This window comes from Chroicocephalus ridibundus, chromosome 1, assembly GCF_963924245.1.
Source record: "Chroicocephalus ridibundus chromosome 1, bChrRid1.1, whole genome shotgun sequence".
Classification (NCBI taxonomy): domain Eukaryota; kingdom Metazoa; phylum Chordata; class Aves; order Charadriiformes; family Laridae; genus Chroicocephalus; species Chroicocephalus ridibundus.
This window is the reverse complement of record NC_086284.1, coordinates 204590528-204602663: the sequence shown is the minus strand read 5'-3', so window position 1 is coordinate 204602663 and position 12136 is coordinate 204590528. Positions and strand designations below refer to the sequence as shown.

At 41.1% G+C, this 12136-nt stretch overlaps 1 protein-coding gene across 5 annotated transcripts; it reads left to right on the top strand.

The window, feature by feature from the left end:
• The first annotated feature begins 267 nt into the window (after nt 1–267).
• Nucleotides 268–11247, top strand: CBLL1 (Cbl proto-oncogene like 1). 5 transcript variants are annotated; one of them, XM_063323418.1, is made up of 6 exons: nt 268–411; nt 2820–2987; nt 3346–3443; nt 3707–3790; nt 4618–4691; nt 5280–11247. In XM_063323418.1, exons 1-6 carry the CDS (start codon nt 399–401, stop codon nt 6319–6321), a joined length of 1479 nt encoding a protein of 492 aa, XP_063179488.1. In that variant the 5' UTR covers nt 268–398; the 3' UTR covers nt 6322–11247. The 5 variants fall into 5 exon arrangements, with proteins under 5 accessions (XP_063179488.1, XP_063179487.1, XP_063179489.1 ...); XM_063323417.1 differs by having other exon boundaries at nt 3343–3443; XM_063323419.1 differs by lacking the exon at nt 268–411 and adding an exon at nt 416–555 and having other exon boundaries at nt 3343–3443.
• Nucleotides 11248–12136: the final 889 nt, after the last annotated feature.

The window sequence follows — 12136 nt, the reverse complement described above, 5'->3', positions numbered from 1 at the left end:
GGGCAGGAGCCCCCAGAGCCCGCGGCGGGCCCCGCGGGGGACGCACGCCGGGCCGACGCCGCCATCTCCGCGGGCTCTGCCAGCGGCGCAGGCGCGGTGCACACGGCACTACACCCTCCCAGCTGTCCGCCAGCCGCAATCCCGGCAGGCACCGCGCCTTCCTCCCCGCAGAGCCTGTCGGGAGCGAGGGTCCCGCCGCGGCGGGGCCGTTCCGCCAAGCTGCCCCACGGCCTCCGCCATGCCCTCCCCATCCCCCAGCGGCGCGGCGAGCCCAGTACGGCAAACGCTTCCTCACTGCGCACTTTTTCACACCCCCCTCCCGCCGCCACCGCCGCGTCTCCCGGCCGCTTCCGCTTCCGGCCGCGCCCTTCCGTTCCCACAGTGCCCCGCGCCGAATCATGGACCACAATGGTGAGGAGGGGAGAGGCCGGGGGACCCATTGATACCCGTCCCCGCCTGGGCCCGCTCCGCGCTACCGGGCGGGGAGAGGCCGCGCTCGGCGCCGCCGGGTGCGGGGCGGCGCCGGGGTGGCGGCGGGATGCGGCCCGGTGCCCGGTAAGGCCGGCGGGGCCCGCCTTCGTCGCGGTTCCCCGCGGCCCGCGCGGCGGGGCCTGGTCTCTCCCCTCAGCGTTGGGCTGGCGGACCCCGGCGCGGCGGCGCTGGGCCGTCCCACCGCCACCAGCGGGGCTCAGCCGCCCGCCTGAGGGGACGCTCCGCCGCCGCAGCCCCCTCCCCCGTCCCCGGGGCGAGAGACCCGGAGTCTCTGTGTTCGGAGCCCTTGGGCCTGCAGCAGGTGTATGCGGCCGGTAGCGTGTCGGAGGTGGCGGCGAGGCGCTCGTTTGCCCGCTGCGTTTCCCGAGATCGGTGCCGATTACGTGTTTTCTGGTTGGGTAGTTGTGTTTTGGAGGGGAAATTTTCTCGTGTGCTTAAATTTGGTTATGTAGCTTTGATACTTTGCTGGTTGGCGTGCTGGCGTAGTCCAGTGAATAGATGAGTGGATGTGGGGATTTTGCTAGGTTTTTGGCGTTTGGGTTTGTTTTTTTCTTCCCCTTGGCAAAGACCACACTATAAATTTGTACATGTAAGATGTAGTATTTGAGCTGTATTTATGAATTAAAAAAACCCCAACTACTTAAGTGCAAAAATAAAACTTAAGAAAAGATGATGAAGTTGACAGTTCAGGAGGATGCATCACCTCTAATTAGAGCTTCTCTAAGTAGTCTTAACAATTTTGTTGGTTTTTGTATTAGTTTTTTTTGGAGTTAATCCTGCTAGTTCTGCTTACACAGGCTGGAATTTATTATCCTTTTGGAAACATGAATGACTAATAAACTTGCTAGTTTGGATTAGTTGAGCAGCTAACTCATGTGAATATTCCTAGCTTGCAAAGGTATATGGAAAAAAAGCATCAGAACTTAGTTGTTTCCTACTGGCAGTTCAGTGGACTGAATAATACACAAGGGTTTTTGTTTTGGTTTTGTTCGTTTGGGGTTTTTAAATTCGTTTTATTTATCCCTATTTGCAGATGTATTGAGGTACTGCAGAGACTTTTTCTGGTCTATGTTGTTGCAGTTTTGTATATTCTTGTAGAAAACATAATTTCCTGAAAAGTAGAAAATAGACAGCTTAGCATTATTATCTCTGATGTTCTAGTCCAGCAGTCTCTGGGGAAAGCTGGTCTGGTAGTTGTATGTTTGCTGGGTCATCTGTTTAGCCAACAGGACAGTCTAAACAAAAGCAACAAGTGAACAAAATTAAAAACAGGCTTCATTGTTTTTGCTTTTTTACATATTGCCTTTTAGAGTGAAACGTGTCAACCACAGTGCAAAGAGGAATAAATACATTTGATCTATCAGAAGAAATTGAGGGCTCTTGATTTTGAGGCAAAGCGACTGTCAGGGCACAGTTCCCATTTGAAACTTTGTCACATTTTGTAGTTTTGGTGGCTTGTGGCACACCCCTTTGAGGCTGAGCGTGTCATGCTTTGAAATGCCTGTCAAAATGGCATTTTCAATTAAAATGAAAGTGAGCTGGGTACATACGTGAAGGATATAACTTTATTTTTCTATGAATGAGATGCTATGCAGTAATTTAAGGTAGACTCACTGGAAACTGAAGGAATTGTAGCCCCTTCATTGGTGCTGATTGTTGCAACACCCCCTCTAGATTGTCTCTTGGAGCCTGTATCTGCTGATGCATGTGTCAGGTTCTTTCTTGCTTGGTGCTCAGGTATAAATCTGGTTAAAGAGAATTTTGTATGTAGTGGGGAACAGAAATTTTCAGTTTAGCAAGGATACTACTGCATACTGCTAACTCCCAATATTTTTGTGATACTTTATGCTAAACTTCCAAGTGATACGTCAAGATGCTGTGTTAATATGGAAGCTAGTTTCCTTCCAACTTTAATAAACAATTTACATAAATTGTAAAAATTACTTTTTCTCATAAGAAATTCTGTGTTGTCAAGGTTGTACAGAGAATTGACTCTTCAGTACTATTCACGCTGTGAGTGGAGCTATGCAATTAGTATTTTTTTCCTGGTGTGGAGAAATGACTAGCTAACATTTTTAAATAGCTTTATTTTTTAGAACTAAATTCCCTAAAATCATGGTTGTTCGCAATGTTTTGTGACTTGACTTCTGTAAGAAATTGTATGTGAAGGTATTTAGTGATTGAACTTTGATATGTTGTATGTCTCAAACAAGCTTTAAAAATTGTTTTTTCTTAAAACTCTTCTGTTGATATTAGAAGAGTTTTAGAAACTCTTTAGAAACTATCAGATAACTGAAAAATTGCATAATTTTTTTTTTCTTTCATAGACAATGATTTGCAAGGAACAAATAGTTCAGGATCATTGGGTGGTCTTGATGTTCGTAGAAGAATCCCTATAAAGCTCATCTCAAAACAAACCAATAAAACCAAACCTGCACCTCGAACTCCAAGAAATATGAACAGGATGCCTTCAAAGACACAAGCTGGTGATGAAGGTAAATTAATATAAATACTAGCCCTGTAGCAGGGAAGCATATTATTCTGCAGCATTGTTCAAGACTTTATTCAGTCTTGGAGACTTAGAGTCCAAGGTTCTGTCCAAGTGTAAAAGAAGTTTCAAATTTCCAGGTACTGCTGCACTATAATGATTAAATGTTGTACGTTCCCAAAACAGACTGTTTTACTATTCTGACTGCACCTTTCTGTAGAGTGGGCCCAGCAGATTAGAAGTGCTGTGGCATTTCTTGATGATTTCAGTGTAGAATGACACATGCTCTTAATAGCAGTCCATGTTAATTAGGAAAGCGTTGTGGTTGGCTCGTGTCTTTCTTCTCTTTCTTCTTTTCACAGAAGAATTTGATTATAACGAAGAGGAACGATACGAATGCAAAGGAGGTGAAATGTTTGGCAATCAAAGGAGATTCCCTGGACCCATCTTTTGGGACTATAAGGTAAAGTCATGGATGGGAAGTCGTGAATCTTTTGTCTGTGAATTGTACCAAGCTAGGAGTAGCCCTGGTAGATATCTTCTTAGATAAAAGTGCTTCTGTTACTTTTGACTGATGGAAAATGCGTTCTCTGCTTTCTCACGTTTGTGGGTTTTTTGCATCCTTCTTAACTAATTCAGAAATAATGTGTGTGTTGATGATGATTGAAATGAGAAGCTTTAGTGATGTTTGGTTTTATTCTCCCACCCCCTTCTCTATCCCATCAGATAAACTTGCTGGGGGAAAAGGATGATACACCGGTCCATTTCTGTGACAAGTGTGGATTGCCCATCAAAATGTATGGACGCATGGTGAGTGAAATTATCAGTGGAAGATGCAGCCATGGTTTCCCTTTAGGTAAAATCAGGTTTTACTGTGTCTCTGTGGGGGTGCTAGAGGTTACTGGTTTCAGCAGGCCTCTGGACAAACAGCAAAAGAATATCAGGATGGAACCGGGGGCCTTCACTGCTGAAGTGTTTTTGTTCCATCTGTCTGGCTGATTTCACTTTACTCCCTGATTTAATAGAGTAAACTTGAAAATGTTAAATAAAAAATCAAAACAGCAACAAAAAACCCTACAAGTTCAGTGGGTTTTGACCTTACATGACTTGGCTTTAAAAATAAGCTCTTTATCTCAATTAAAGACTTGCAATGAAGTTAGAAAATACTTTTCGCTTTTATATCCCTTTAAAATTAGTGTAACAAAATCCCTGAGATTAATTTAGATTTCTAAGTGTGATGTAACAGGCTTCGGGATCTGACTTAATGACAGTTAATGCTTTTAAAACTCCTTCCTTGCCAGCAAGACAAGTGTAATTAGATTGCATATGCAGCTTCTGTAAATGTTCAGTGTTGGTATTATTGCAACGCTTAAACTTTTGTGTATATGTTTTTGCGAACTCTTGAAAAAATCAAACATACGTACCCCATAAAAACCCAAACTCAGCAGAAACTGTTTTAGAAAGTTTTTATGCAAAGGTGTTGTAAACTGCTAATTACTGCTGTGCCTGTTTACCTCATAGGTAACTTAGTTGCTTTTATTATTAAAAATTGTGTGCTGGAAGGAGGAACTATATTCTGCAAAATGACATAGATATTTATATACGATGTCTTAACAGAGACATTTTTTGGTCTCTAGATACCTTGCAAGCATGTTTTCTGCTATGACTGTGCTATACTACATGAGAAAAAAGGAGACAAAATGTGTCCAGGGTAAGTTATCTCAAGATTTGTTGTTAAAGGAAATGTAGGAAAATAACTTAAACATCTTGTTTCAGATACTGTATTAACATGGTTCTTATTTATATCCATTTAGCAGAGGCAGTAGAGTATTCTTTACTACACCACTTGATTATAGTTTTGTATACCATATTTTGGGATTGTAAGTGATCAGTGTTTACTTTGCTGTTTAAGTATTTGTGTAGATAACCTGTTATTGGTCTAATTTGAAATGGAATAAGTGACAGTTTAATTTACTTAGTGAGAGTGACTCTTGATAAGTCTTCATGCACAGAAGGAATTAGTGAGGGTGATGCTATTTATAAATTTCCATCCCATGAAATTTTCATGTTCTTTCATAGTTGTGTTTGGAGACTTAAAAACTGGATAAACTTCAAAATCAATGAAATGTTTCTTTCATTGCTACAGTGGGGAAAAAATCGTCAGTTCTAATATGGGTAATTACGGTAGACTGGTTGTCTTCTAGGAGAAAAAAAAAAACAAACAACAACAAAACAAAACCCAAAAAAGCAGATCGAGGTCTCTGTGATGACAATAAACCAATACTCTCTTCTGATTTAGCTGTAATGAACCTGTGCAGCGAATCGAGCAGTGTGTCCGAGGGTCTCTCTTCATGTGTAGCATTGTTCAAGGGTGCAAGAGAACTTACCTGTCGCAGAGGGACTTACAAGCTCACATCAACCACCGTCACATGAGAGCTGGAAAGCCTGTTACTCGTCCTCCAATTGAACCTGTACATCCTCCTATTGCCCCACCGCCTGCCGAAATTCCTGAGCGTTTCATAATGCCACCTGAGAAACATCATATGAGCCACATTCCGCCAAAGCAGCACATCATGATGCCACCACCTCCTTTACAGCATGTGCCACATGAGCATTATAACCCACCACACGAAGACATTCGTGCGCCTCCTGCAGAGATGTCAATGGCTCCACCGCCACCTCGCCCAGTCAGTCAGGACACCTTCCGCATTTCGACGAGAAAACACAGCAACTTAATAACTGTCCCTATTCAGGATGATTCAAATTCAGGTGCTCGAGAACCACCTCCACCAGCCCCTGCACCTGCTCATCATCATCCTGAATACCAGGGTCAACCAGTGGTATCGCACCCTCATCATATTATGCCTCCACAGCAACATTATGCGCCACCCCCACCACCACCTCCACCAATAAGCCATCCACTGCAGCATCCTCCCCAGGCAGCAGGTACTCCTCACATGGTATATAGCCAAGCTCCTCCACCACCAATGACCTCTGCTCCTCCTCCAATAACCCCGCCACCTGGACATATAATTGCCCAGATGCCACCATATATGAATCATCCTCCTCCAGGACCTCCCCCTCCTCAGCATGGAGGCCCACCCGTAAATGTAAACGCACCCCCTCCCCATCACTATAATCCTAACTCTTTGCCACAGTTCAGTGAAGATCAAGGAACTCTTAGTCCCCCTTTCACACAGCCTGGGGGAATGAGTCCAGGGATATGGCCAGCTCCAAGGGGGCCTCCTCCACCTCCAAGGATGCAAGGGCCTCCTGCTCAGGCCCCGCTTCCTGGACCACACCACCCTGATCAAGCCAGGTACAGACCCTATTACCAATGATACGAGCAATTGTATGAATAGAGAGTGCTATGAAGAAGATAAAACTATATACGACAACCTTTTAATTAATTGTTTTGGGGTTATTTTGTTGTGGTTTTTTTTAAATACTGTCTTTTTGACTGTAAGACATTTGGGGGTTGAATCTTAAATGATTTTTAAGCCTTGGCTGTAGGACTCTGACTTCAAATATTCTGTAGTGCTAAAATAAGTGGCTTTAGTAGACCACAGTTGCATTTTAACAGAAATTCTGTCTCTAGTGTGACTGAATTGTCCTAAGATGAACACTTGTAATATTATTTCCTGGAGAAAATGAACACGTGTTGTACCATTCTGAATATTATTTTTTGTTAAATCCAGTGTTTAGTTTCACTTGTGGTACATTTTTGTTAACCTGTGTACAATAATTAAATTGAAATATGGTTGTAAAAGTGGTGGGTTTTTATATGAAGTTAACACAGACATAGTTCCCAAACACCATTTTGGCACTAATACTTTCCAAATGAGCAGCATAATGAAATATTAAGGGAATGTTAATATTTCTCCTACTAACAGTTACCATTGCTTACAATGAATTCAGCTATAGTGAATTCGTGTCATTAGAAATCAGACATGCAGAATACTGCATTTTGTCTTTTTCTTTCTTTTTTTCCTTTAAATTCATGCAGCAAGAGAAATTTATCAGAAATACAGCTTTGAGCATGACAAGAAACCATGTGATGTAATGAGAGTTTTGGTGGGTGTTGGTTTGTTTTTGTTTGGGTTTTGGAGTTGGTTGCTTGGTTTGTTTTAAAGCTAGTTTTGGTTCAGAAGGTCCTGTTTACATGTACACTGCTCACCAGTTGAATTCAAACTATTGTGTTTGCCTGTGGCTACCTTTGCGTGGAAGTGGCTGTGAATTGGCTTTGCCATGTCTGTGAGAAGCAGACTATTTTTGGTAGGGAAATGGTGTTTGCCTCTGTCACTTTATATAATAAATATGTACAGAAGGAAAATATCCCATTTAGATAACCTGAAAGAACTGGTTTGAAATCCCTTATGTAGGTATAAAGAAATAAAAAAAGCTACGCATCCTTTATCTGTTTTGATTTTGTGATACAGATTTAATTGAACAGACAATATTTAGGTATTTTGTTTTGCTTTTTTAAAAAAGTAGCAATACAAGCAGGCCCTCAGATCTGTTTTGGCCCCCAATTTATGTTTTATAAGCATACTTCTTTTAAAGAGAAATATAATAAATAGAAAATGAGAATGTTCTCTTTTTAGTGCAGCTGGTAGCAGAACTGGATGATAATAAAACAATAGTGTCTGGTGTTTGGAGTGCTTATCTTTGCATTTCTAATCAGTGTTGGTGCTGAACACTTGTTTTTTCAAAATGCCACATTTCTAGCAGTGGTGCTTTCAGATGAAGAAATCTTGTGTTTTTTTCGAAGGTTTGCAGTTTCCTACTGTTCTTGAATAATCTGAGCCATCCTAAAGTCTCAGTGTCACCATTTATTTTGTAAACCTTTTTCCCTGCCAAATTTATGAAAGAGCTTTGGCAGTGCAACATTCCAGATTTTTAAATTTTACATATAAGCCACATAATTTTAATTGGCACGGTAAGGGCTCTCTAGATTTACTCTCTGTCCTTGACTGCCATTGATATCCCTGTGACCATGGGCAAATCTTTTAGACTACCTTTCAAATAAATACTTTGTCCGAGAAATGCAAATGAATTCTGAGATATACATATAAATCCTGGGGTATACAAATGGCCAGTAAGTGTCAATTGATTAAAAGTCTGCTTAGCTGTAATGTGCGTCTTTCTAAGAATTCTTCGTTTTGGTTTCTCTGAAAAATAACTCATTTTAAATCACACCGGTGAAGAAGCAGCTGATTGCGATAGTGTGCTATGGTATGAGGTTGGTTGAAAATTTACTGTTTCAGCATCAATGAAGGTGAAAATGACTCTGCCAGCATTATTTTGTTTCAGAAACTTACAATAAACACATGAGGAACTTTTAAGGACCCCCCTTTGTCATTGTTAAATTGTTTGGTAAGAGGTAGGCTTAGGCACGTTTATATTACAACATACAGCTTCATCTGGGAGGAGATCTGCGTGTCTGATAAATATTCTTTGACTCTGCAAAGCCAAACTTCTGTGTGACATACCTGTTTTAAACAGATTTATTGATGGTTCTAGGAACCAGCTTCATTCTGTTTGGGCTGAGAAGGTAACACGTGGGTTTACGAGGACACCACGTGACAGGCTTTTGTGTAGGGAGGTGTGTCAGCCTCACCAGTGCACTCTGGTGTGGAAAATAAGACATTGTGAAATCAGCTATTATCTGTTAATTGCAGGTGATGAGGAAATTAGGCAACTCTTTCCATCATGCTCGTTTCTATAAATAAGTCAGGTTGCATACTTCTGTTACGTGTTGCCCAGTCTGTTGTGAAACAGAGGAAGGGTTCAAGCTTAATAATTATGGGTCCAAAGTTATTCTTGAAGTTATTGGTAAAGTGCTTTTCTGAAAATGCAGAGACGGTTGAATTTAATAAGGGAAAACAGCAGCTTTTGCCCTTTGCTCTAGCAAAAAGCACAAATGATAAATGTCACTGTAGAGAATGTATGAGACTTTTTTTCTGTTTATATTTGAGGCAAAGTTGACATGTCATATGGACAATGACATATTACCCACAAAAAATCAGTGGGATCCCTTGAATTGTTTACTGACCGTGGATCAAAACTCTTTGTGATAGAGAACTTACTGCAAAGTCAACTTCTGTAGGCAGGACCTGGGTCAAATTTCTACATCTTGCTTGTGTCGGAAGACCCAAATAATTTTTTTTTTTAATTAAGTCTTAAGTATACCTATATAACTAAGGGTACTGTTGATGCTTTCATATTTACAAAGTTAAAAAAATGTCTGCGTTGATTGAAACCTTATGTTAACAGTATTTTTAATTTGTTTACCGAGTTTTGGGGGTGTGTTGGGGTTGGGTTTTTTTTGTTCAGTTGGTTGATTGCGGTTGTTTTGCAAATACCTTTGCAGTGTGAAGTTCAGAAATTCAGAAATATTGTACTTAATTGTATAATTGACAGTCTTAGCAATGGTGAGATGTACTTGCAAATTCTTTGGGTTTCTACTTATTTCATCCTGTAAAGACAAACATTTGATGTCTGTTTTGAATAAATATCCCTGTCTGTGGCAGTGGTCTCCCTCCCAAGGCATTGCCGAGCAGATCCCAAGGTTTAAAGAGAACCGGGACAACATTTAAATTTGTCAGCCGTTGTAGGTTCTTCTAGTGATGTCACATAAGGGAATGAAAAGGCGTTTGATGATGGTTTGTGTCCGCCATGGAATGAATGAAAGGACACCAGCACACAGCATGAAAACATCTGTGCTTTAGATGCTCGTCTCCTTACACTTTATCTTCAATTCCATCTATAACTTTGCTTAAAGGATTGCCTGCAACCATGCATGCTTTACAACAAGCAGGCTAGTTGCGTGAACGTGTACTTTATGTTTGGTGGTGGTTTTTTTTAAATGCTATTAACATAAAGGTTGGATACCTACGTGTGTTAAGTGGTATTTTTCATGCCTTTTAGAAAAGAAAAATGAAAAATTTGAATTATTTTTTAAAAATTTGATCCAAGAAAATTAGAAAACGTTCCTGGATGGAGTTCCCACTTCTTTTCACTTACCGCTCTCAAAGGAGTGTCAAATTCTGTTTGTTAAAAAATAAAGTGGAAGTAACTCGTAAAACAGTCCCCTGGGTTATGTGAAGCCAAGTGTTCTCAAAAGCACGTTTGTGGATATGCTCCCTGTGGGCTGAGTCTGAACACACCTCTCTGGTCTTAAAATGTTTTCTGCTCTGTTGAACATTGGAAAAAATCTGATTTTGTGCTGTTTCTCTCCGCGTGCGTTGCCGTGTTGCTGACAAAGGCACGCACAGGGTCACAGCAGCAGCCACCATCCAGCCTGGGAAAGCGGAGGAGCGCAGCGAGTTGCAGTGGTAATGTCATATTGAATGTATGGGAAATAAGTTTGAACTTTTCCTGTTCATGTAGGTGACACTAAAGGTCCAGTGCAGCAGAGAAATGTGCAAGGTTTATGCTCATTTTCATCCTGACTACATTTCTAAAGGAAATGTGTTATACAGGTTGTATTTCCTCTATTATTTTTGTTTTATGGTGTCAAAACCAATTCTTAAATCATCTTTATATGGTAATGGTGGCTTCACAACTGTGAAGTGTTATATTGACAGAAATGATTCATCTGGAGCAGTTTTTAAACTCAACTAGCTGCATTTGTTTGGGCGATGTGAGTGAGAAGAATGAAGTTTAAGGCTCTTTTTAATCTCAACTTAGCCATAAGGCAGAGCGACTTTAGAAACTTTGCCTATTCTGAATTTTATCTCCTTGTTCTCTAAATATAGGGCATTAATTTTGGGGTTTGTTTTGTTTTGTTTTGTTTTTTAAATTGTTTCCTGTTTTGACTCAGTTCATGAGTACAAGAGACTAAAAGATTAAAAAATCCAACATACGTCTGGAAAAGGTGTGGGTGGAATAGCAGCAGGAAGCTGGTGAATTAGCTCCACTATCCTGAAACTTTGATCATTCATTTTGGTAAGAGAATGCAGGTGATTCCCGAGTGCTTGTAGGACTGACTGTAATACGCTATTTCTGCTAATGGAAAGAGTGATAATGTAGGCAAGCGGGCAGGAGTGTTTCTGGTTTTATGTAGTCATGTCTCACAAAAGAACTTCAGCTTAAATTGCTTAAAAAAACCCCAAATGAATAATTTTAAATAGATGTGAATATGTGTCAGTCAACAAGAGTTTTCTTCAGTTGTATTTGTGGGAACCAATGTTTGAACGCAGCTCCAAGATAATTTCTGGCGAATTATTTCCTATACTAAATAAAATCACATAAGCACTAATGAGAGTTCCTGCGCTTGTTTTTTGCCATTTCTGGATCAGGTAAACTTTCTGGCCTTTTCCTAGGAAGCAGAAGGGAGCAAATGCATAAAGAAGAGTGAGAAAAGCAACCTGGCCACACTCAGCACAGGGATGAGGAATAGAGAACGAAGAGTGACGTTTCTTTCCAGTAAAGAACTGTTTAAAGATACTTTTTCCTTAATATAAACTTAGTTTGAAATTGAAAAAAAATGGCTTCGCATCTTACAATGCTCTCTCCATTGGGCCCAAGACCTGGAAAAACTGAATAACTTTGAATTTTTTGTCTATATTTCACACAGGCAATCTCTTCTGCGCCATAAAAGTGTAAACCGGGCTTGAGGGTAAACTGCACAGAGAAATGTTAGTCATTTGGGTAACAGAGAGTTGAATGCAGAAATATCCAGTACCTGGAGGGGGAAATCACATAAAGCATCAGAAATGCAATGCTGCTGTTGTCAACATTAAAAAATAAGGAGTTGGGTGATTTAAAAGGATGGCAAGTAGCTGGTAGGGACGTGTGACATGGGAGTGCAAGGCTCTGGCCCCTGGCTAGGGCTGTCTAGGTATCATCCGTTTGAGAAATGGTGAATGGTTTTGGAAGGGGGATTTATGCTCTGGGGCACTGTGCTGTGTCAGAAGGCTCATTAGTATTGAAATAAATTGTTTTGAGGAGTGCGATTTAGAAAAGAATTATTTTTTTCTTAACCTGAAGCCTGCCAGCAAATCCAATACGGTTTTGAAGTGCACTATGTGGTGTTCCACCAGACTGACTTGCTTTTGCTAGGGATGTTTGCCTGAGTCTGCAGAGGTGCACGTGAGCACAGGACTGGAAAGAACAGCCTGAGTCGGGAAGTCCAGATTCCACGGGTATGAT